This window comes from Taudactylus pleione, unplaced genomic scaffold, assembly GCF_031769625.1.
Source record: "Taudactylus pleione unplaced genomic scaffold, aTauple2 ptg000128l, whole genome shotgun sequence".
In the NCBI taxonomy this organism is placed as follows: domain Eukaryota; kingdom Metazoa; phylum Chordata; class Amphibia; order Anura; family Myobatrachidae; genus Taudactylus; species Taudactylus pleione.
In genome coordinates, this window is record NW_028284530.1 from 3,119,626 (window position 1) to 3,145,887 (window position 26,262).

Below are 26,262 nucleotides of genomic sequence, written 5' to 3' on the forward strand. Positions count from 1 at the left end.
AGATAGATAGATAGATAGATAGATAGATAGATAGATAGATAGATAGATAGATAGATAGATAGATAGATAGATAGATAGACAGATTATAAATAGATAAAAATGGCAAAATGCATGCAGAAGGTGATTTTCCCCTCAGTATACTAGACTTGTTGCAGTGGCGTAACTACAGCCCCTGCAGACCCCGTGGTTGCTTGGGGGCGCAGAGGCTTGTGGGGCGCGGTGGCTTTGAGGCTGCAGATTCCATGCGGACTAGCTGTCCGCATGAAATCTGCTGAAAACCGGCCCTCCAAAAATGGCCGCCGCATAGGAGGAGACATACACTAGAGGTCCTACTGGACCTCTAGCGTCTGTTACTACTAGGCACCTAGGGGCTCCCTGCTTTACTGTGCCGGGGAGACATAGAGGTACAGACAGGCAGGGCCAGACAGGTCGGTCTGGATTCCGCAGCACAGCCTCCCTACCGGCAAACTGTCAGCTGCCCCGCCTCCTTGCGACGCTGTCCTCAACATCGCCTCCCTCCCGTCAGTTTCCTCAGCTCCGCCTCCCTGCTGTCACTGTGTGTGTGCACGCTCGGGGAGGGGAACTTTGAGGCAGCTGATGAGAACGCAGCATGGGATCCATTCTCAGAAGCCGGCTCAAAGTTTAAGGTGCCACTGTATTCTGCCTTCATGCCCTGGCACTGGGGGCCCGATTCACTATCCCAGCGCTGAAGATGTGTGTGTGTGTTCCTGCTGGGTGCTGAGCCACCGCGTAGAGCCCACTGCCTGTCTTGAGAGGGGGAGGAGAAGCAGCCAGTCTCAGGCAGCGCTGATCAAAGGAGTGCCCTGCTTGGTGCCGAGCCGTCCACGGAGAGCGTTGGGGATGGGAAAGGAGGAGATGCAGCCGGTTTCTGTCAGCAAAGGGGGACTGAGAGGTACTATAACAGGGGCAAAGTAGTGTGAGCACTGTGAGGTGTGAGTAGGATAGGGAAGCAGCTAGTGTGAGACGCAGGGGGTGGGGGGGAAGCAGGGGGCGGGTGGGAGAAGCAGGTAGTGTGAGGCGCAGGGGTGGGGAGAAACAGCTAGTATGAGGCGCAGGGGGTGGGGGGATGCAGGTAGCATAAAGCGCAGGCGGTGGGGGGGAAGCAGGTAGCGTAAAGCACAGGGGGTGGGGAGTAGCAGGTAGTGTGAGGTGCAGGGGGTGGGTGAGAGAAGCAGGAGGCACAGGGGGTGGGTGAGAGAAGCAGGTAGTGTGACGCAGGGTGTGTGGAATAATGTGTAAGGGGCATTACGGTGTTTGGCATAATGTGTAAGGGGCATTACTATAAGGAGGAAAAATACTGCAAACTGTCTAGGGGGGGTGGGGGCACACTTTTTTACTTTTGCACTGGGAGCCAAATTGTGTATACACGCCCCTGTAACTATTTTACCAAAATGCCACGAGGGGGGGGGGGGGGATGGTCTGAAACTTTTTTGGCGGGGGGTGGCGGGGCGTCTGAAACTTTTTTAGTAGGGGGAGCAAAATTTATAGTTACACCACTGACTTGTTGTTACATCATAAACAGCCTTTGTGATGTCAGTAAGCATTGGTAGAAAGGTCACCATTTTGTAGAGAACTGTCAATTATCAACTGAATCTGCTGATATGACATGTTACAAATTAAGGTATATTAAGTTTAACTTAAATGTTATATATGAAAATAATGATACATAGATAGATACAGCTTCGTTTTAAGAGAGGAGGTGGTCCGTGTGACTCAGTGCGGCCCCCATCTCTCTCCGGCGGTCACGGGTGCAGTAGATCCTGTAAGTGCCAGAATCTACTGCGCATGCGTGGGTCTCCGGAAAAATGGTGTCCATGCTGTATTCCCAGGGACACCAGTACTGCGCATTCGCAAGTCACCGGGAAAATGGCCGCGGCCATTTTCCCAGTGATTTTTGCTGCTCTGCAGTGCCGGCCCAGCGTTGCAGACCAGCACTCTGGAGACAATGGACAGGTAAGTATAAAGACTATATTGGGTGCAGGGTGAGTAGATAGATACTGTAGATATATAGTGAAATACAGGTAGAATGTGATAACCTCAATAGGCTGATCATGTGACTTGCTATAGAATTGTCAGTTATGAACTGTGACTGTTAATAATCAAATCCAAATAAATCTGATGGCGCTAAAAAACACTATTCCCTTCACATATATTCCTAAATTAATCAGAATCACACCCAGAATGCAGCAATTACAAAGAGGTGTCTGCAACCTCCAAACAAATATCCATGAATAAACTGAAATGAATTGCGTTATACTGGGTAGTGTTAAAGATCAATGGAGAAGTCTGGTTTATAGATAAACAGATTTAATCTAAAAGGTCATCACATAAAAACACATTATAAACAGATAGAGAATTCTCTTCATAAAAAAAACCAAATAATTACACTTGTAAAATGCAATAGTCCCAGCTGGGCTGGTAGACTAATGGTGCATACACACGATCAGATTTTTTCTTCAGATATGGACGATAACGATTTAAAAATCGTTCAGTCGTTCATATCTGAAGGAAAATCGTTCATATCTGACATGCCTGAACGATGGACGATCAACGATGCGCGTTCCCGATGGTCAGATAACGATTTCTGACATCTGATGTGTTTGCAGTCAGACTTGGACGATTCCATTCATTTTAATGCAGTTAAAAATCGTTCAATCGTTCAAATCGTTCAAAACTTTGGTAAAATCGTTCAAATCGTTCATCTGACAAATCTGACAAGTCTGACAAATCTGACCGTGTGTATGCTCCATTATTCAGTCGTTCATATCTGAAGGAAAATCGTTCATATCTGACATGCCTGAACGATGGACGATCAACGATGCGCGTTCCCGATGGTCAGATAACGATTTCTGACATCTGATGTGTTTGCAGTCAGACTTGGACGATTCCATTCATTTTAATGCAGTTAAAAATCGTTCAATCGTTCAAATCGTTCAAAACTTTGGTAAAATCGTTCAAATCGTTCATCTGACAAATCTGACAAGTCTGACAAATCTGACCGTGTGTATGCTCCAATGGAGCGTACACACGGTCAGATTTGTCAGACTTGTCAGATTTGTCAGATGAACGATTGAACGATTAAACGATCTGAACGATTTGAACGATTTTACCAAAGTTTTGAACGATTTGAACGATTGAACGATTTTTGACTGCATTAAAATGAATGGAATCGTCCAAGTCTGACTGCAAACCCATCAGATGTCAGAAATCGTTATCTGACCATCGGGAACGCGCATCGTTGATCGTCCATCGTTCAGGCATGTCAGATATGAACGATTTTCCTTCAGATATGAACGACTGAACGATTTTTAAATCGTTATCGTCCATATCTGAAGGAAAAATCTGATCGTGTGTATGCACCATTAGATGAAAATAGTCTCTGTAGAGAAAAAAAGGAAACACTAGCTCTGTTTAATTCCAGTGATTCCTGGAGCCTGCGATTGTGTATCCAATTGTAACAAGTCTCCTTCTGCAAAGTAGATTCAGACCAGCCACATCAAAACAGACATATAAGGCACACTGTTGGTGAATAAGGTGCTGTTTAAAAGGGATATCTTCCCTCCTCCTCACTGTGGGATTCCAGCATCTATGTCACTGGCTGTGCACAAGCTCAGCGGCATCAGATCGTAATAAAAGTCAGTTTAAAACTGGAATGCACCAAGAATGTCCGCAGGGTTTGTCAATAATAATGAAGGCTTGGGGGAGTAATCTCAGCCCTGAGTCTATCACCGTGGTATGCAGGAAGTCTCTAGCAGAGAACGCAGTAACTGGCAGTAGGTGCCCGCGCCCGCACCTCCTGGACCCCTCACCACCTCATTGATAAGTTTAACCACGGCCCGGGAACCGGGTTCGGGATGCGAGGCCACGTCACCTTCCCAGAAGCCATGTCCCCTCCCGAGGTCATGCGCGGGGAGGGAGGCCACTGAGTCTACTGACAGTGTAGTGTCATCATATTTTACTCTAAATGATAGATAGATAGATAGATAGATAGATAGATAGATAGATAGATAGATAGATAGATAGATAGATAGATAGATAGATACATAGATAGATAGATAGATAGATAGATAGAGATAGATAGATAGATAGATAGATAGATAGATAGATAGATAGATAGATAGATAGATAGATAGATAGATAGATAGAAATGGCAAAGTGAATGCAGAAGGTGATTTTCCCCTCTGTATACTAGACTTGCTGTTACATCATAAACAGCCTTTGTGGACCATTTGCAGACCTTCATGGACTTTATGTACCCCCACAACAATTTAATATTCCAGCAGGATAATGCATTATGTCATTGGTCCCAAGTTGACCAGAAATGGTTCGATGAGCATTCTGGAGAGTTCCGACGAATGGTGTGGCCACCACATTCACGTGACATGAAGCCAATCAAGCATTTATGTGATGTGGTGGTGAGATCCATTTGCACCCAAGATCCTGCACTTACAGATATCAGGGAGCTGTGGGAAGCTATTCAGACTGCAGGGGTCAAAATCTTTTCAGAGGTCTTCCAATTGTGGAATCAATGCCACGACGAGTTGCTGCACTTCGCTAGAGGGGGTCCTACACGATACTAGGCATCTATCCCATGGCTTTGGCACTTCAGTGTATATGCCAGTAATATATTTCAGTTATAAGTATGATTAAAAACGGTCAGATCCCTAGTAATCCCTTTCTTTACCCAGCAGGTGGCAGCAGCCAGCAGAATACAGGGCTTCAGCATTATATACAGTATAAGCACAAGGAAGCAGCCTGCTGGTACAGGGCTCCTGCATTATATATTATTACACACAAGGCTGTGCATGGGAGCTGAGGGAGCAGGTGGCAGGGAATTAACAAATTAGTGCATGTCTATTTCTATCTTGTTGGTAAAAGTGATAGTAACTACAGTTACAATGCCCATTATTACATTATTTATAATAGTGTGTACAGGGTCAGAATAAGCACTGTTGTGTCTGTGGTCCCAGATGGGTTGTATCAAGAATACAGTCTATAGCCCCTGTTCCTCATTCAGCTGTATATACATACCCAGCATCCCAGACACTCCTGAATATTATTGTTATTAAACGTAATTTATAAAGCCATGACATGAAATAGTGGAATTACCCTACTCATTTGAGTTCACACTCTATTAGGGGTGCGGAACAAGTGATGCATAAGGCAGCGTAATATCACTTGTAGTTGATGATGGGCAAAGTGCATGTGGCTACTCTAAGGCACTAGTATTATTAGCCTCCAATATTACAGCCGTTACTGGCAACTGGCATTTCTGTGTCAGCAGGGTTGGACTGGCCCACAGGGGTAAAGGGGAGAACCCTGGTGGGCCGCACTGCCTGGGGGCCCCATTCCCTCTTCTAGGTGACCTGGTGAAGCAGGACCTCTGATGAACATGGGTGCTTGGTTTGTTTGCACTATCTGCATAAACTATAAATTAATGGGCCCAGACCATGCATTGTTGTAGCCATGTTGGCTATGTTCTCTCTAATGGTCAACCAAGCCTCTGTGGTGGCTGGCCACACCCATTAAGTATGGGCCTCTAACACTGTAATCCCCTGTTGCACCCTTCATGCCCCAGTCCGACACTGTGTGTCGGTACTGGTGATGTGATATGATTGGAATGAAGAGAGACAATGGAAGGTGGAGACATTTAAAGAGACATGAAAGACAATCAGCTGCTGATAACCGTGGTTTGTCCCTCACAATTTATCTCCACTGAGCCACCTTCCGCTACTGGAAAATGCTTTTGACCCGAAAAAGTCTCTGCTTTAGGCGATCCTACATGTTTTTCTAGCTGTAGCCCACTTGGCTCCCTAATTATCAAATAATTGTTTAATTTGGACTGCATTGTATATTGCCCGGGTTTACCCTGCCTCCTAACACTAACAGCCTTGATCGGTCTTCTACTTTTCATTATGGTCTCTCATATAGAAATTGTGTTATAACTACATCCGTTCATTGGCAGTCATTGTATGTCATTTTACCTTGAGGTTGTCTGGAAGTTCGGAACGCCCTGCGTAGCCAGGGTTCATGGTGATGGCTACAAAGCAGTTTGGATTAAGCTTCAGTTCGGTTCCTTCGAAGTTGAACATGTCCATCTTGGTTTGAATGGCTCTCTGGATGCAGAGGATCTGCTGGGCTACCACAGACAGCACCTCTAATTCAATACGGTTAAACTCATCAAAGCATGCCCAGGCTCCTGATGATGCCAGACCTTTGAAAAACTAGAATAAATCATAAGAAAAAGTTACTGATCTCATAACAAAAAAACATCACTGTCAAAATAATCAAAATACATAAATAAACACAAATTCTATAGATAAATTCATTAAATAAAAATACATGAAATATACATACTCAATAGACAGAATCACACTATGAATATATGTAAAAAATATTATGCTCTTATTGCATAGAAGAAACAATCATAAGTATGTATCATTAGAACCGCATCCAGCAACCAGATAATTACATCATAATAAACTAGTTCATAGTAAATCAGTTAGCCACTTACCCAGACGGTTACGGTTAGGCACTAGGAGGGACAGATCAAGGCCGTAACTAGGGTGGTGCGACCTATGCCATGGCACAGGGCACCGCAGGGCAGGGGGCGCTGTTTGGGCCTGTCAATTTTCCTGTTTATTACCATTTTCACTTGCAGCTTCCTCTTCTTTTATCCCCAGCATCTCCTGGCCACCCCTATCTCTTCCCGGTATGCAGTCGGGAAGCCGGCGGACCTAATCCCAACAGCTGGCTACCTGACTGTCATACCCCGGCAAGGGTCTAAAGACAGGCGTCAATGTCTGTCATTAGACATACGCCGGGAAACCGACGCCCGGCATCCTGATCGACGGGCCACCGGGCGCCGAGCGCGCATAGCCGCGGGGGGGGGGGGGTGAGGGTTAGGTTTAGGGTTCCCGGGGGTACTTAGGGCTAGGCACCCCCCCGGGAGGTTAGGTTTAGGCTAGGGGAAGGGGGGGTTAGGGTTAGGCACCCCCAGGGGGAGGTTAGGATTAGGCACCCCCTGGGGACTTAGTTTTAGGCAGCGGGGAAGGGGGGGGTTAGGTTTAGGCACTTAGAGGGGGGATTAGGGTTAGGTACTGGGGGGGGCGGTTAGGGTTAGGCACCCCTAAGGGAGGGCTAAGGGGTAGAATTAGGTTAGCTAATACTTACCTGAGGACGATCGGGATTTCCACTGCTGCCGATTCCCTCTTCTCTGGTCCTTACCCATGAGGCCATGGCCCTTTTTCAGGTGCATCTTATGTCCCTATTTAAAAAATGGGGGGGGGGGCGCAAATGCTCTCTCTTGCACAGGGCGCCAAAAAGTCTAGTTACGGTTCTGGGACAGATGGTTAGGGTTAGGCACTAGGAGCGACGGTTAGGGTTAGGCACTAGGAGGGATGGTTAGGGTTAGGTACTAGGCAGGACGGTTTGGGTTAGGCAATAGAAGGAACAGTTAGGCACTTAACCTGGCTGTTAAGGTTACGCACCAGAAGGGAGGGATAGGGTTAGGCACCAAGGAGACGGTTAGGGTGAAGATTAAGGTTAGAAAAAAAAAAAAACATGTGTCCACCATTCCAATGTTGACCTTTTGACCAAGTCGATCGTCATCCATGTCAACCTTTTGTGTGTCGACCTTTTGTACCTGTCGACCTATTCCCTGTCTGCCAGTTGGTGTTGACGTTTTGACTGTATCTAATTACTGTAGATCTTTTAATACACACCCGTCCTGTCGTGCAGGTTTTATTGGAGTTCACTGCACAGCATTTGAGAAGAATATAGTTAAGTTGCTGGAGACTACTTCATGAACTCCAGAATCTGTACATACCTTGGACATTGCTATATAGTCCAGACCATCAGAGCAGTTGAACACCACACACTGCACAGCTAGCGCCTTGGCCAAATCTTTTGTAGTCTCCGTCTTTCCAGTGCCGGCTGGACCCTCAGGAGCGCCGCCGAGGTTCAAGTAAAAAGCACCAATCTACCAGTCAAAATATAGAGGACAGCGGTATGAGACGGTTAGAACATATGTTCCTCAAATTATACTATTTACTACGCTCAAATTGGATAAGCAAAAAAAACCCTCATATATATTTTCTAATAGATACAAAAAGTCTGACATTATTGTACAGTTCTTATTTATTTACATGTTTTGAGATCTTCATTGATATTTGCTTAAAATTTTTGGGTCAAATAAAGGTTTACTACATATGACCGATGTATCATACCAAAGTTCTGTAGCATCTGTCTGTGAGCGGTGTAATGACCAATCGTGGAGAGTTTCCCAGGTACTCATAGGCATACTTCACATTGCAGTTAATGATCCGTACTCTGGCATTCTCGTTCTCCCAGTAGTACCGCAGCTGTGCCAGCCACTGGAAGTCTGTCTCATGGGAAACTCCTGAGGAACAGAAAGGAGAATGTTCAACCTGATATACACTTAGGGGACAAATATGATACTTTCATATATAAAGTAAAATGGTTTCTTCATTCTCACCTTAACTTCCACTGTTAATCTATTTTAATGTAAATCCCATTCAGTTAAATAAAAAAAAAGCAAATGACAACTCGCAGCCTGCAGTCAGTGACTAAATGGCTGGCTACTAAGTTGAGACAAAAAGCTCAAATGGCCAAGCAAAAAATGTAAGTATTAAATTTCAGACATCTTTGACCATGCCTGTGTTTGAATCCATCACTTATTTACCGACATGGTTTTTAAATTTCTTTACTAGAATAATATAAGTGTAATAATTCATCAATGATACATAGAAAAATATCATGCGTGTAAAATCAAGCTTAGGGAAAGACAGGTATGCCCATTACATAAGGAACACATAGGACAAACCTGTTTTTATCATCTCCATCACCACATCCCTGGCGTGGACATCAATAGTGACCAGAGCTCCCAGTGTGGTACGTGTCTGTTTGGACAATTTGCCTCGCACGAGCTCCACAATATTATTAAGCTGCAGCTGCTGTTTCTCATAGTAATTGTTTAGGCCCTAAAAGAAAGTTGTAGAAATGAAACCCAATTACTTACACTGTGGAACCTACAAAATACAAGCCACAAGATTAATGATATCTCCTGGTATTGACCCATGCGGAAATCGGTACCTCAGGACCACTGCTGATAGCTTCATGAACTTCACTTGTCCAAAACATCTGAGAGACACAGAGCACAACCTGGCCCGGCCATTCTCTCACCCAGTCTTTCCTTGGAGTCTGACCATAAGCCTATTGGGGAGGGAAAAATCATATAATAATTCAGCAACGATTCATGAAACAATGAGGGTATTTAGAAAGGATCCTATCTTCATCTCTCACTATGAAATGCCACCTGCTACCCAGAACTAGACAGCTTTACAGTCTGTGCTAGGGTGCATTCCCGTTAACCAGAATTACCCCCTAAGTTACACTGACTTTCTATGTATTACTGAGGGGTCCATTCATCATCACTAAATGGTCTGTAACACATGCAGAAATGGTAGTTTGCGTATATTTAAGGTAACGGGCCGTTCATCATCAGGGGTCTGTAGGACCACCTGATAGTCAGCAAACTCTGAAAACTTAAAAGTTTTCAGAGTTTGCCTGCGAGACCATACGCCATCTTCAGATGGAGCTTGTTGTTGGAGCCTCGCTCCTTCCTATGGGAAGAAGTTCCAGGGAATGCGAAGAGGGATCATAGCAGATCCCTCCGCTGCCTCCTCACTGCCTCCCTATCAGCTTTGTACATGCATGACCTTAGGTCACACATGCCCAGAATCTGGCAACGGGACAGGTAAGTAACGCTGCTACAGACGTAGTAGTGTTACTGTTCGTGGGGACAGCTGCTTTTTGGAGCAGCTGTACTCGCACTGAAGCAATGCTGAATTGCTCCGGTGATAAGTATCGCCCGCGGCGAGGTGGATACTTACGGCCCCCGATGATGAATAGACCCCGACGAATCTCTACTTTTGTAAGTGTCTAATTCATTCTGTGCTTTCATACTGTTTGAATGATTAAAGCAAAGAGAATACATGTACTTAAAGGTCATCCTTGGGGAAAACGTACCATCCTGGACTGAGCAATAACATCGTGTACACTCCGCAGCATGACATCTTCCACCTGGATGAGCCACTTCTCCACAGCCCCTCGGGCCTCTGAGGTGGAGATACTCTGAATGAGCTCCACCCGTTCCCCCTCAGTGCTGTACATTGCTTTGATATCCAGGTTGGGGAGGAACTCCAGTTTAGCGATTCCTTCAAAGCATTTTTTTAGATGAGGCTGGACCCTAAGTGGGTCCTTCGTCTCAGACAGGATTTCCAGCATTTCATCGTTGGACAGGAAGAAAAAGCTGGAGTAACAAAATATATATATTACCACACAAAATAAAAAAGGACATTGGGGCTGATGGCAAGTTGAACGTACGCCTGTTGGCGGAGCGTATCTTGCATGTTCTCTCATTGCGCATGCTGTAGAACGGAGCGCAAGCAGGTAGGAGCGATGAAGTGTTGTATGCATTTCAATCGCATCTATACCTATGACTGGAGATGCGTACTGTAACTGGGCTGTAATGGGACATTTATACGTAAGCAAAGTTCAGTGAGCATGTGCCGATGTGCGGGCTATGCAGGGCCGGATCTAAGTGCACACCGGGGGGGACAGGGTTAGGCATATACCCCGGGAGGGTTAGGGTCTGGCTAGGGAAAGGGGGGGTTAGGATAAGGCACCCCCCCCCGGGGGAGGTTAGGGTTAGGCACCCCCCCGGGGGGAGGTTAGGGTTAGGCACCCCCTCAGGAGGGTTAGGTTTAGGGTGCGGGGAGGGGGGTTAGATTTAGGCACTTATGGGGGAAGGTTAGGGTTAGGCACTAGAGGGGGAGGTTAGGGTTAGGCACTCCTAAAGGAGGGTTAGGGTTAAGGATAGTGAAAAAAAAACAAAAACTTACCTGTTGCCGGTCTTCCGGCGTCGGGATTTGAACCGCGGTCACACATACCGATTCCCTGCACCCTACACCCATTACATGGACAGCATGCCCTACACCCTTAGAATGTAAGCTCCTGTGAGCAGGGCCCTCTACCCTCTTGTGCTTCTCCTTACTCTACCTTCATCTACTTCTTACTCTCTACCAGGGCACCTAACACTTGGTTGCTTTGCATTGTTGCTTATCTGGGTGTTATGGTCCCGAATGTAGCACTGTATATTATCCATGTCCTGTAATGTATTGTATTGTATTGTACTGTAAGTCACTGTAAATCAATCTATTTATGTACTTTGTAAGGTGCTGCGGAACACTTGTGGCGCCATATAAATAAACGATAATAATAATAATAATTACATGCACAGCACACCCTACCAGGGCGTATCTATAATGGGTGCAGGGTGTGCGGGGCACACGGGCCCCCGGGTCCAGAGGGGCCCCACACCGCACACCCTGCACCCATATTATCTATAACTCTCTGTCCGTGGTCCCACGTCGGGTGTAAGCGCTACACAGAACACCAGAAAACGTCCGCAGCAGCCATTTTTCCGGCGTTCTGCGCATGCGCAGTAGAGTCTGGGGACACTCTAGTGCCCAGAATCTACTGACTCTGCAGTGGCCGAGTATGAACCAATAATGTTACTGTGGGCCAGTGTGGTGACAGCCATTCAGTGGGCTCAACTGAAATTCATGAGAACGCACCAAATCACTTTCCAGGTAACAAAGTGCCTTTATTCCACTGGTCCCAATTATAAGCTACATATCGCCTGTTCCTTGTGAATTCATGGGCCAAACTCTCATGAGTATTAGTTCAAACAAACATGGCTGCCTCCATTGTGAGTAACCATTGGGTAAAGGGGTCTCCATTCCTACAAATACCTTATTAGCCTGATTCATGTAAATGTTCCTTTCTTGGCCCAACTGCTAAGTTCAAACTATTCAGGCTCTAAGCAACCTCCTTTTAATTTGAATTACCGGTCCCATAATGCCCTGAAAGCCAGCTGCTGTTTATACTGGCCCTTTTTTTGGAAACAAAATTCCTGTTCTCCATACATTTCATCATGTCCATACCCGCCAACTTTTTTCCTCTTCGCTTCAAGAGAGTTTCACTAGGAAGTGGGGCGGGATGCAGGGGGTTGACCTACTCTTCTGGCAGTCCATGAGACTCCCCAAAATATGGGGAGTACCCTAACATTTCAAAAAACTAGGCAAGCATGTTTATGTGCCTGAGTTATTAATGCATACAGGACTAAACATCAGACCACAAATATATCCAGATCCATCCCCTACAAGTCCAAAGGCATGAGATCCATACCGTGGGAAAAAAAGCCGTTTCTTTTCCAAATAAGCATTTAGTCCTTTCATGATCTTATCTAGAAGTACGTTACTGTCCTGGAGCTTCTCCAGGAGCCCGGTCAGGGAGGTTGCACTTAGGACCTAAAACACAAGAAGTTTGATGGCAATCAATAGCTGATAATGTAATAGTATATCTAATAGCAGCAACAATGTGTGGTACCCGTTCTTGCTATGCCCACTTTCCTACATGCTGCTTCTGGGCGAGACAGAAAGTGTCTTTTAAATTACAAATACAAGTCAGCGGAGAACCCCTCACATGCCCCTACTTTGACTAATGACATGGAGAGTATAACGGGTGAGCCTGGCCGCCGGCATGTCCTGTGCTCCCTTATCTGTAGCACAAGACAAAGCAGTGAAAAGACTCCTGATTACCTTAGGGTCCTTTACGCAGTGTTTCATGATCTCTCTCCAGTTCCTGTCCACTGTCTGGAAGAGCCGTCCTTCTTCAGGCATTTGCTGCATGATGTCCTCGGAGGAGAATATGGGGTCTAGGTACAGCCACTGAGCCTGTACTTTCAGCCATTCATCAATAGTTTCTTGGATCCGTATGAGGCGTTCCTCCCATTGCTAAAGGTGGCGACAAAAAGAGTCTACTACATGCCTTATACAATATACAATAGACATATAGGGGTCGATCCGGAGTCCTTTGCCGCAGCCTTGTCTGCGTCTTTATGCTAATATCACTACAAAGCCCTTCCTTGGTGTACAGCCGTGCGTCTGAGTATATGCAAGGACTGAGACGCCCACTGTCAGCGTCTGTAGATGCAGAAAAACCGCTTGCTACGTCTCTAGATGCACCATCAAAACTTACACCACCCCTATGGCAGGTGCAGTTTCTTTGTCTGAGTGTGGCCTCCTATGTGAGCTGTTAAGCATCTTTGTACATAACTACTTTCTGTGACACGCCTGCGACACTCCCATAAGACGCAATAATCGCCATGCGTTTTTTTAGCCACCCCCCTGTTACCTCCCAGTCGCCGTGCTCACATTCCTGCTACCATGAGTCTAAATTTCATCTGCGACTCTGTAAACATGCGTGGTGTGACTCACAAGTAGAAGAAAAAAACATTGTCTGTTTGCATGTATAGCAGTATAGCGTGCCACGGGTTGGGTATGCGGTCCCGGCGCTGATAATGCCAGGGGTAAGAATCCCGGCAGCGTAATCCCAACGGAAATCCCATGCAGATAAGTATTGTAACCCTTCCCCTAACCCTACTCCTAACCCTTACCCACCTTTCCTGCAGGCTAACCCTAACCATCCTCCCACGCAGCCTAACCTTATCCCTCCTACTAGTGCCTAACCCTTCCCCTAACCCTACTCCTAACCCACCTTTCCTGCAGGCTAACCCTAACCCTCTCCTCCTGCAGGCTAACCCTAACCATCCTCCCACGCAGCCTAACCTTATCCCTCCTACTAGTGCCTAACCCTTCCCCTAACCCTACTCCTAACCCTTACCCACCTTTCCTGCAGGCTAACCCTAACCATCCTCCCACGCAGCCTAACCTTATCCCTCCTACTAGTGCCTAACCCTTCCCCTAACCATACTCCTAACCCTTACCCACCTTTCCTGCAGACTAACCCTAACCCTCTCCTCCTGCAGGCTAACCCTAACCATCCTCCCACGCAGCCTAACCCTCTCCCCCTGCAGGCTAACCCTAACCATCCTCCCACGCAGCTTAACCCTCTCCCCCTGCAGGCTAACCCTAACCGTCCTCCCACGCAGCCTAACCCTAACCCCTCCTACTAGTGCCTAACACTAACCCCTAACCCTAATACTCACTACTAATACGTACACTAATACTCATTACCGATGCTGCTCACAGTGAGAATTTATTCACAAAGTGACTGACAGACAGGGAACATTTGTCGGCGGTAACGGGGAGACAGCGACTCAAACGCAGGCCTGTCGCAAAATTTATCGGGGAGTCTCAGCCTATACATATGCCTCTGGCGTCTCAGTTCCTGCGGCCATTGTGCGATTATAAACTCCCTAAATTTTCCTCATAGCCTGCACATCATACTTGCTAATTTGGGGAGATGCAGGTGATCACTGAGGGGGGGGTGCACGTCTCTCCAGGATTAAGCATTTCTCTGAGAATTACCTCATTGTGGCCATGTCCTGCCCACGTCACTGAGAGGTGGGTGGGATGCAGGAGGATGACCTACTCTTCCGGGAGTCCATGGGGCTCCCACAAAATGAGGGACTCCCCAACGTTCTGGGAGAGCAGGCTGGTATGCTGCACAGAGGGCATATGTACCACGGTGTCCAGGCCTACGGTTACCATTATATGCATAGGGGAATTTATTTCCTGACTTTAGGTACTATTTAACTATATTTTCTGCTTTTCCTAGTAGGCCCTGATAATACAGTATATAATGATATTATATACTTACAGGATTTATTGGTAACAAACTGACTTATAGTATCTAAATTCAGGTTAGATGGGCTGGTTATGGGATACGAGTGCTCGGGATCCCAGCAGTCAAAATCCCGATGCCAGCATCCGACAGGGTTAGGATATCGACACCTATTGGTAGGTATCCTAACCCTCCCCCTCCCCCCCACCCCTCTCTACCCAGTGCCAGAACCTGACCTCCCCCCCAGTGCATAAACCTAACCTCCCCCTCCCTCCCTGCATCCTAAACCTCCCCCACTAATGCCTAACCTTAATCCTCCCCCTAGTGCCTAACCATAGCCCTAACCCTCCTCCCAATCCCGCTACTTACCTTGGGGATGCTGGCAGTCAGGATGCCGGCGCCAGTATTCTAAGCGCCAGCATCCCATGTGTTGGGATACTGAATGTATACCGGTTAGATTAGTATTAGATGCTCCAATTTATAGAGAGAACGTAATAGCATGCAGCTTTGAGGCGACCTCACTTTGATTGGTTAACAGAATACACTGTTTCTAACCAATCAGAGCTAAGCTAGTGTATACGTTATCAATGACCAGCTTAACTGATCATTTGCATTGGGGCTCCTCACGGGTCAAGTTGTGCGTCATCTATGTGGGCTTTAGTTTGCCAAGCATAAATCATGGAATATAGGTGAGCAATAAATTAGATAAATAGGGATGTCTCAGGGTGTATGTATTCTAAGGTGTGTTTTTTAATGTTTTATTATTTTACAGGTGTACTGCAGGTTCCAGTGGGCCCTGGATGCCAGAGCATGAATGCGCTTGTGTTTCTCAAAGTGCCAGAATGCCCTGGTAACCATTAAAATTGGACATGACAGGGCTTGCTGGGACCTGTAGTTTGCCAGCTAAATAAAACACATTTAGAGGCATATTCAAATTGAGGCGAAAAGTGCGAGGTCGGACTTTTCGCCAACATCGCCGTTTTTTGCAGGGATAAAGTATCGGGCGTATGCCTGCTTATCCCCGTATTCAATTAGGATCCGGCGAAAACGGGACCCGGCGGAAAGGTAAGTATCGTAAAGTCCTGTCACTTTAGGGGAAATCAGCCTGTCACCCCCCAAAAGATGGTCTGACATGGGGGATCACTATGGGTACCCCCGATTTGGCCTGCTGAAGGTAATTGGGGTAATTGGCAGGTGTATAAATGCGCCTATGAAGAAGTGGTGAAGAATAGCACTTCGCTTTATTTTTTTTGGAAAAAAACTAGTCCCATAAAATTTGGGGTATGTGAAAATGGGTGCAAGCATATTTTTAAGTCCCTAAGGTCATTTTTAAAAATTCACCTGCCACTACCAGCCGCATTCTAGAAAACACCTGCCGCATACTTGGAAACACTCCCGGAGTCGATTTTGCTAGAAGTTTGTCCCCCAATATTTTTTTTTTTGCCCCCAAAATGAAAGTACCTTTTTTGGGGTGTCCAGAGGAACTTTTTAAAACATTTTTTACACAGATTACTTTAATGGGACATTTCAAAGGCTGCACTTTTTTTCGCCACCTAAACAGTGATGAAAACTTATCTCCGTTTCTTTACAAAGACTTTTCGCACCCGCGAAAAGTCTTTGAAATTGAATATGGGGATAAGTGAAAATGGCGAAAATTATGTCATCGGCGATAAATTATAGCCGATAACGGACTTACGGCCCTTAATCTATCATTAACCATGGTGTTAAGCCACGTCCACCACCCAAGGGGGAGGGAATAGCCTTAATGCTTTTTCCTTTTAGCCTTTTTCCTTGCCGGAGGACTTTTGTTTTGCAGGCATGGTTCCCCTAAGTTATTCAGCCTGTGCTCTCTGGCCTAGGGCTGGCTTGGCACTAAGGCAGAGGGACCCCATGTTGTGTATTTCTCTGCTATAGTCCCACCAGCCCCGACTATCAAAGTTTAGTGTTTGTATCAGCAACCCCATGGAACCCCTACTTGTGGTGGGGGGGGGGCACACTTTTTACTTTAGACAATTTATTTTTTATTTACATATCTTAACACAGTGCCAGGAAAGATGGCTGCCATAACAGCTCTCTCATCAGCCAGAGGCACGGCTCTATTTCCGCACATTTTCGGTAACTCAAAAAAAGAAAAAAAATGCAGCACATTACATCTGCCAAAAAAATTGGGAAAGCAAATTTTGGCAGGTTTCTGGTAATTTTGTGGATATTTGCATTCTATTACACACGCCAAATTGCAAAGTGATGGAGACCCATGACTCGGAGGCTATTAAATTTCCTGCTATGAGTTTATATTGACCTTTTTATTACTTGACAATTGTAGAACTATTATGAAAGTTCATAAAATTCCACAGCTTTAAGGTGAACCCTTTACCTATATCTGCAGCACAGGTGAGCTGACCCAGAACAAATACTGTATGTAACGTAAACCTGACAGGCTTTGCGGCAGACCTAGGCTAACTGGTTGGCAATAGAAAGCAGTTAATGAGCTAGTAAATATTTCATGTACTTTTATTTCTTTCTCAAAGGGCTTGATGAAAGGAGATCCCCTCATTGTTTGAGTCTTTACGATCTGGTCATCCAGCGTGGTCTGAATTTCATCTACCGCTGACAGGATGGAAACCCCTGACTCTCGATAGGCGCTGGTGTTAAATGAAATGGAGTTCCACATATCTTCCATAGTATGCATTGCCTTCTCCAGAGAGTACTCCTGATCAAGACAGAGAGAGAGAGAGAAGTTCCATTGCTATCGCTATTACACTTTATTCTGCACTCATGGTTGTAGCACAGAATTTAGGACTAGGAAGAGATGAGATGGTGAGTGACATTACCTGTTCATCAAATACCCGATAGGCAAATGAGTTGAGGTATTTCCACCTTTTAGACTACCTTAACATACTGGTTTTGCTTGCAGGGCCATAACTAGGTGTGTGCAAGCAATGCCACGGCACAGAGCGCAGGGCTCTCAGGGTGGCTCCAGGCACGCACCATGCCACATGTGCAGCACATTTTCAGTGCTGGAGAAACCACCTCCTCTGTGCAACACCATGATGTCATGCGCTCGGGAGACGTGACCAGCACAGGACGCACTGCTGCCCTGTTACGGCACTGTTTGCACATACCATGCAACTTTTACTAAATACTCTGCTTTATCATCCTGGCTCCCCTCAGTTTTTCTTTCATTCTGTCATATAACCATATCATCTAGACCAGCAATGGGCAACAGGTAGGCGTCAGGTTGCATGTGGCACTCCAAGCCTTCATTATGTTACTGTCATATTACTTGTTATAGCTCTTGTCAATTGTTTATATTACATGAATATACATGTATATATCTTATTAATATGCAAGTACATATCTTATTAATATGCATGTGGACAAGTATCTCCTTCTTTGATTACATTTATTTTATTTTAACAATGTATGGTGAAGTAATGTGAAATGTATAGCTGGTATACAATCGGGAAGCCGGCTGCCTTAATACCAGCAGCCGGCTTCCTGACTGTCATGTCACGGCGAGGGATGAAATGCTGGGCGTCTAGATGTAGACGCCTGCGGTATTTCATACCGATTCCGTATAGCTTTGTCCCTCGCCAATCTAGGACAGTGATAAGCAACCGGATGCGCTTCAGGGGCCACACGTGGCAGTCCAGGGCGGCACAGCAGTGTCCACTCTCTCACTGCCTGATGTGCCAGTGCGGCTACACTGCTATACAAGTGAGGCCAGTGGTATTGGGCAGAGCAGAGGGGGCAGTGGCAGACCTGGGCCCCTCCAACCAGCCGAATTTAGGTAAGTAGTATCTGCTCCAGCCCCTCTCGGCACCCCTGGGGCAGACCTCTAACCTTCAAATACCAAATTATGCTTAATCTCAGTAATAAATGAAATAAATATATTTAATAGAAAATGAGAGATATCAGCAGGCATTTTACGCAAGTGTTACAAGTTATATCAAAGAAATATAAAGTACAGAAGAAGTGGAGCCAAAAGTAAAGCTTCACATTGAGCATGCCCAGACTGTCTATGGGTAATTCAGCCCTTTGCTGTCTCACAAGACTAAATTTTCAGACAGTGAAGACATCTATAGGTACATAACACACAGCCATTATTAATAATAATATGAACTTACCTTACTAGCTGCAGCACTAATCTGTTCAAATCTGTCTAGATAGGGAGTTAAATTCTCCTTCAAAACCTTCTTCAGGGTTGTGCCAGAATTCGGCGTGAGGTCATATCCAACAATCTCTGACATCTGAAGCCAATGACGGGCTCGGACTCCTCGGTTGCAGAGGATACTCACCAGGGGGACATACTCCTGTAGGGGAGGCAAATAACTGTTGGTGCTAATGACACTAAAAAGTCCTATCAGGAACCATGGTCGGTGGAATCACTGTGGCTTTCAGATGCCATTGTGTTTATTACATTGTTGGCAGCAGAAAGCCACAGCTCACAGACTAACATGATTCAAGTTACCCGATGAGTGTACAGTGCATAACATTTAGGGGGCAAATGTATCTAACCTTTGAAAGAGGAAGGTGAACCAATCAGCTTCACGCTATCATTTTATAGAATGTACTTGATAAATGATATCTAGCAGCTGATTGGTTGCTGTGGGCAACTTTTCTACTTGCTCTCTTTAGAAGGTTGGTACCTAGGTGTAAGTCTAACATTAAGCCAGGAGTTTTCATTTCACTGCGCTACAGACAAATATTTCCACGGGGAAACATACTAGCAGCTATTTTTAAGACTCTACCAAACAATGCTGGAATCACGTTGTAGTGTCTCTGCCATTATCGGGAAACTGGCCTGTATTGGCCAACAACAACAACAGTGATGTCAGATAATTCATCCAAACCCATTATGTACTTAGCCACAGCAGAACAGATGCCTGGAAGTTGATTGATCGTGGTCTATAAATGGCACTAAGAGGATGCGGAAGTGATGCAGCCACTCAACTCAAGAGCTGAACAACCGGAAATAATTTAATTTGGCGACGTACATGTGTGACCAAATTGATTAAATCCATTGTGTAACTTTTAGAGGAGATGTAGGATTGGCCTGTATTGTGGGCACATACTACTGAGGAACAAAAAGGGAGGGGGGAGGGGGTGGCGATGGAATGATTTTATGTTGCTCCCCCCCCTCCCCAACATGAAATTGATCCTACGCCCCTGCTTAGGGCATATTTATTCAGTAGTGACCATGGTAGGACAAACATCCGATATGCAGAGAACTAAAAGCCCATATTGTTTATGTTATCTGAATAGCATGTACCTTAAATGTCTTGATTTGCTCCATGATAGATGAAAACATGACGATTATACGACTTTCCTTTGTCTCTTCTTCCACCTTATCCTCGGTTAGAGTCCGCTCACGGGCGGCCTTTTTCTTCTCCTGTTCTGCCTTCTTCTGCTTCTGCTGGAACAGTTTCATCATCTTGTAAACCTCTCTGTAGAATTCATCCACCTCTGCATCCATGCTTTCCCCATTCAAGTCAAGGAAAGCTCCATCCATCCACCTGTGATAATCATATAACATAAATGTATTTGTCCCATTAGCCTTTATGACAGCAATGATATCAAAGAAAATGAAGGTTATAGATCAGTGGTCTCCAACGAGTAGCTCGCGATCTTACTAGCAGCTCGCAGTCTTAATTTTGGTAGCTTATCTAGCTGCAGTACTACAGAGTCAGCTCAGAGTCATCTAGGTGGAAGTGACCTCTGATGCTCCCTTGTGGCATCGACGCCGTGGGTGGAGCCACGCGGAAACACGTCAGCGACTGCTGCAGCCGTTACGGCAATCACTTGATGTGCTTCCCGGTATTTCCACCCATTGGCGTCTATACCATGGCAGAGTGGCACAATATGTGACGAACACAGCGAGTGATTCCTGCGCAGCCCTGCCATATCTTTTGCTCCTCTACTGCACTTACCTCCTTGGAGATGGTAATTAACAGTGAAATGTGCCTGTTCTTAAATTTTATTTACAAATTGCAACAATATCACTGTAATAATTAAATGCATTGTTGTTTTGTATGAAACCTTTTTTTCATTTTCATTAACTGACCTTCAATTGTTCTGTTATTAGCCAGATTTTTTTTTCTATAATTTTAGTAGCTCTTCAGGAGGTTTCATTTTTCTCGAGCAGCTCACACCAAAATAAGGTTGGCGACCACTGGTATAGATTACCACTGTGTTGGCTGTCATAGTACCAAAGACTATAAAATAATGTACCCCCCGTGACATTAATACGATCCGAACTTTGTAAGTTTTCTATTTGAAGTAAGGCTGCCGCTGGACAGGAGATGACATTCCAATGACACTCCCACAGTCAGGAATGTCACATGCCATCACATTGTCACCTATATTTCATGGAAAGACGGACATATATAAAAATACGTATATTAGCATCTCACTTCTCGCGTCTGTTAATAGAAAACCATGGCCCTCATTCAGAGCCGTACGCTATTTGCGGTCGTTCGTTTAAAAACAAGGGGTGGCTATTCAAATGATCCGTACGCACATTGCAGTCTGTTCACACCTCTAAGTCTGAACGAGCGAGCAAAACATACGCTCGTTTATTTGTTATAAACGCCCCCTGGCCGCACGCATCCTACGTCATGTCCGCTATTTATTAGATTAATCGAGTACATCGACCAGCGTATGAACTGCTCGCTATTCTTGTGGTTGGTGTTTGCTACCACAAATTTGCGTGCAGTTCGGGCTATAAAATAACCCAGTGACGTGGTCAATGACGCTGCTGTTTTAAATATACACACCCATAAAACGCCCGTTTTGACCTTTAAGCACGCCTGCGTTCGGATCTCCACTCCCCATTTTCAAACACCTTCCCCTGTTACCACCCACATACGCCTCATTCTGTCACTCAAAATAGCAGGCACTCGCTATATAGCGTACAAAGGATTTTCGGCCGTACTGACTGGTTCGCGCATGCGTACTAAAAAGCGTACGCATGCGCAGATGTGCAAACATCGCTCGGAACGAGCGTACTGTTGTTAACGTGCGGCTCTGAATGAGGGCCCATGAACGCAGAAACAGCCCCATTAACACTAAAGATTTTCATAATTTATCTGAGCTATTGAGTAATATCTAAATACACATTTTTCTATGTATACTTTTTATGTATGTTCCTGTGACGTATATATGTTGAATACATTTTTAAGTGTAAATAGACACGCTCTGATCGGAGACAGAAAATGACTGCAATGCCGGAGGCACATACTTCTTCTCAGTTCTCTGCCACTTAAAGATCAGTCCAAACAGCTTCTGATAAGGTTCGATGTTGACTTTCAAAGAATCCAGCTCAGGATATGTTGTAAGGTCCCATTTATACAGCGTTTCTTCCTTATTAATATAAGCCACCACCTCCTCTGCGTCCGCTATACGCTTCTGCACAGTCCTCACATCAGCCACATACTGCAAGCAAATAGAACAGGGAAGACCATAAGGACTATTTAGAATAGATATGTTGATGAAAGGGACTTTTGTATGACAGGTGCAATACGGTTTAACATAGATGCCATGACATTACAGAAACCTGTAGTCACCGACTGCAGTTTTTAGAAAACAATGACTTCTATATACATTTTGGGAAGTAGTCAGCATCCCAAAGGTATGCTGATACTTACCTACGGGATCCCGAAGGTAAGTACCGGGGGTTAGGGGAAGGTGAGTGTGCAGGATTAGGGTTAGGCACTAGAGGGAGGGTTAGGGTTAGGCACCAAGAACGTAGGGTTAGTATAGGGAGAGGAGGAGGGTTAGCATACCGATCAACAAGTGTCGGTATGCTAAATCTGTCGGGATTATGATCGTTGGGATCCCGACTGCCGGTAATCCATACCCAACCCATAAATTCTGCATTAAAAAAAGTTAATAGCAGGATGCTATATATTCCCAGTACTCAGAACAGCTCCTTACCCTTATTAAATTGTTTATTGATTGGATGAATGTCACTGTTCTCTAATAATAAGCAGGCCTGTACACACAGATCACCATGACAGCTACCAATCATCTTTAGTTATGCTCTAAGGTTATCGTGGAGAAACATGGAGACATATACAGCTACTACACTACGCATTAATGTCTCACCCAGGGGTGTAGCCAGAACTTTGTGAGCCCCATAGCAAAATTTGAAGGGACCTCTCCCCAATACTTCTAAAGAGACACCTCTCTCCACAGTGGTTGTTCATTTTATGCCCCATAATATTGCCCTAGTTCATTTTATGCCCCATAGAAGTGCCCTAGTTCACATTATACCACACAGTGCCACCAGTTCATTTTATGCCACATTGTATTCCCCCAGTTCACAATATGCCACATTGCCACATTGCTGCCAGTACACATTATTCCACACAGGGGGCAGGGATCAACCGGCTCCTACCTGTGGGGGGATACTTGTTAATGCAGGGCATGCCAATTTGAGTAGAGATTTTCATATTTTAGTCACAATGTCCCTTTCTGGGACAGTTCTAATCTCGGAGGTCATTTCCCATCCCACAGCTTCACCAAGGCTGTAAACAAGGAGAAGCCTATTCTCCGACAGTGCTGTGCTTACTGATTAGCTCCGCTGTGGCTGAGTGTGAAACAGGAGTGTGGGAGATAGATCATACCAGTGTGGAGCTTTACTGAGAGGGAGAGATCGTCACTGATGGGTCACCCATTTCAGGCCAGGGCAATAAGCTGGACCCAATTTCTTAGCAGGCAATTTCAGGTACTTTGGTAGACATCTACATAAGCTGTGTCTGGGCCCCCTAAGCCTCTGGGCTCCATAGCAGTGGCACCCCCTGTGCCCACTATAGTTACACCCATGGCGTTACACCCATGGCCTCACCTGCTGCATCATATCTAGCTCAGTACATTCTGCTAATTCTTCCATCCGACGAGTCATCTTCTCTAGCTCCAGCATCAGTTTCTCCCTCTTTCCCAGTAACTCGCTCTCTCCTTTACGCTTGGCCTTTTCAATCAGCTTTTAGAAGAGACACAATATCAGGATAGTTATTACACATCCCATCACATCAAGGAAAGATCATGTACAGTATATCATATGTATTCTGTCCAACAATGGTTTTGCTCATTTCATTTCTATGTGCTCATCCGCTAGATGAATTTAGATCAAGATGAAATCTCTGAATAGAAAGTTGGGAAAGGTTCCCGTAATTTGATAAAATGAAATGAAGATTCAGAAACTTTCAATAATGCAGACACTAGCAAACTCCAATACGTCTACAGCAATAAAGAAAGGAAAAAGCACACTGAACATGTTTGCTGTAATGTAAAAACAAATATTTATCATCATAAAAGACTGATCCATTAGCAAATCTCACCCGGGTCCTAGACCTGATAATTATAATTTATCGCTGCTATTCGCGGAAATAAGAAATTAAATACTGCCGGGATGTATCATTGTACATATGCAGGGGCAGGGACTCATGTGTACAATGCAGAGACTCAGATAGGAGCCCATCCCAGCGAAGTGAACAAGTAAAATGATCGCATTAGTGATCAGTTTAATTTCACTTTTTGGGGGCCACCGCACAACTTTGCATTTGTGTATTTCACTGCACATGCGAGAGTGGTAAATGCCGGGGGGGAAATCCTACAGACCCCTCTCCTGGGACTCCCAGAGTTTGTTCAATTTGGCAGGAAAGCAGCCCCCATTGGTTTCTAAGGGGGCTACGTTTGCGAACAAAACCTGATTACCTGCTGCAGTCCCCTGTAGATATATTCGGGAGATACTTGTTGTTTGCTTTGACTCCCCGACCCCCACCCCCCAAAAAATGGGTGTTTTCGGGGGATGTCCCACAAATATGAATTAATTAACAGGACCCTTAACAACTGATAGGCAGCCACTTACCTCATCATTTTCATCAAATACTGAGTTGATGTTCTGTGGCCAGAGTAATACTGTTGAGTTCAGGGCAAGATCTTGCGGTGAAAAGAAATATATATCTAGAAGGTAATACATTCTGCGCTGGCATTCCTGAAATAAACAGATGTCACAATGTCAAAATGCATAAATAACTTACAATATATGACTAATTGGTTTACTCATTTAATCAGTGATGGCCTGACTTCTTGGTGAACTGCACAAAAGTGACTTTGGACGCACCAAAGCAAAACGTATACAAATTATACAATTTTTTCTTTGTGTTTTCAGATGATAACATTCACTGTCTTGGGCAGCAGGGTCAGTCAGTGGTGCACTCCAAAAGTAACCAGGGTCAGTCAGTGGTGCACTCCAAAAGTAACCAGGGTAATTCAGTGGTGCACTCCAAAAGTAACCAGGGTCATTCAGTGGTGCACTCCAAAAGTAACCAGGGTCAGTCAGTGGTGCACTCCAAAAGTAACCAGGGTCATTCAGTGGTGCACTCCAAAAGCAACCAGGGTCATTCAGTGGTGCACTCCAGAAGTAACCAGGGTCAGTCAGTGGTGCACTCCAAAAGCAACCAGGGTCATTCAGTGGTGCACTCCAAAAGCAACCAGGGTCATTCAGTGGTGCACTCCAAAAGTAACCAGGGTCATTCAGTGGTGCACTCCAAAAGCAACCAGGGTCATTCAGTGGTGCACTCCAAAAGTAACCAGGGTCATTCAGTGGTGCACTCCAAAAGTAACCAGGGTCATTCAGTGGTGCACTCCAAAAGCAACCAGGGTCATTCAGTGGTGCACTCCAAAAGTAACCAGGGTCATTCAGTGGTGCACTCCAAAAGTAACCAGGGTCAGTCAGTGGTGCACTCCAAAAAGTAACCAGGGTCAGTCAGTGGTGCACTCCAAAAGTAACCAGGGTCATTCAGTAGTGCACTCCAAAAGTAACCAGGGTCATTCAATGGTGCACTCCAAAAGTAACCAGGGTCATTCAGTGGTGCACTCCAAAAGTAACCAGGGTCATTCAATGGTGCACTCCAAAATTAACCAGGGTCAGTCAGTGGTGCACTCCAAAAGTAACTAGGGTCATTCAATGGTGCACTCCAAAAGTAACCAGGGTCAGTCAGTGGTGCACTCCAAAAAGTAACCAGGGTCATTCAATGGTGCACTCCAACAGTAACCAGGGTCAGTCAGTGCTACCATTATGCAGCTGCCAAATGGTAGCACCTGATTATTATATATATATATATATACATACATACACACACATATACACACATACATATATATACACATGTGTGTATAGCTAGAAACCCATTAGGTTACATGCCCAAGATGACTAAGGTAGGAAAGCAAAGCTTCATTAGTAACATAAAGCATTTTTCCTTCTTTGAATAAAAATAATGTACCAGACTGGGCTTCTAGTGCAATATACCTTTGTGATCTAGGGCTGTGGCAAGTCGCCTCTTACTGCTGCCCAGGGGCGTATCTATAATGGGTGCAGGACGGACCCCTAGGTCCAGGGGAGCCCACACCGCACACCCTGCACCCATATAGTTTTATACTTACCTGTCCGAAATCACTAGAGTGCTGCCCTGCAGCGCCGAGCCGTCCATGCAGAGCCGCAAAAATCACTGTGGCCATTTTCCCTGTGACTCGCACATGTGCAGTACTACTGTCCCCGGGAAA

General features: G+C 45.3%; 1 protein-coding gene across 1 annotated transcript in view; it reads right to left on the reverse strand.

The window, feature by feature from the left end:
• DNAH12 (dynein axonemal heavy chain 12) overlaps positions 1-26,262 on the reverse strand; it is a 168,684-nt gene that overhangs the window by 103,619 nt on the left and 38,803 nt on the right. Inside the window, exons 14-27 of the mRNA XM_088472684.1 lie at positions 24,566-24,691; positions 23,543-23,677; positions 21,935-22,128; positions 19,967-20,210; positions 18,822-19,007; positions 17,204-17,404; positions 12,708-12,902; positions 12,295-12,416; positions 10,072-10,354; positions 9,136-9,255; positions 8,867-9,023; positions 8,250-8,422; positions 7,850-8,002; positions 6,006-6,245 (exon numbers count right to left, since the gene is read on the reverse strand). Of these exons, the coding sequence (XP_088328810.1) occupies positions 6,006-6,245; positions 7,850-8,002; positions 8,250-8,422; positions 8,867-9,023; positions 9,136-9,255; positions 10,072-10,354; positions 12,295-12,416; positions 12,708-12,902; positions 17,204-17,404; positions 18,822-19,007; positions 19,967-20,210; positions 21,935-22,128; positions 23,543-23,677; positions 24,566-24,691 (2,529 nt within the window). The remainder of the gene's footprint in view (positions 1-6,005; positions 6,246-7,849; positions 8,003-8,249; positions 8,423-8,866; positions 9,024-9,135; positions 9,256-10,071; positions 10,355-12,294; positions 12,417-12,707; positions 12,903-17,203; positions 17,405-18,821; positions 19,008-19,966; positions 20,211-21,934; positions 22,129-23,542; positions 23,678-24,565; positions 24,692-26,262) is intronic.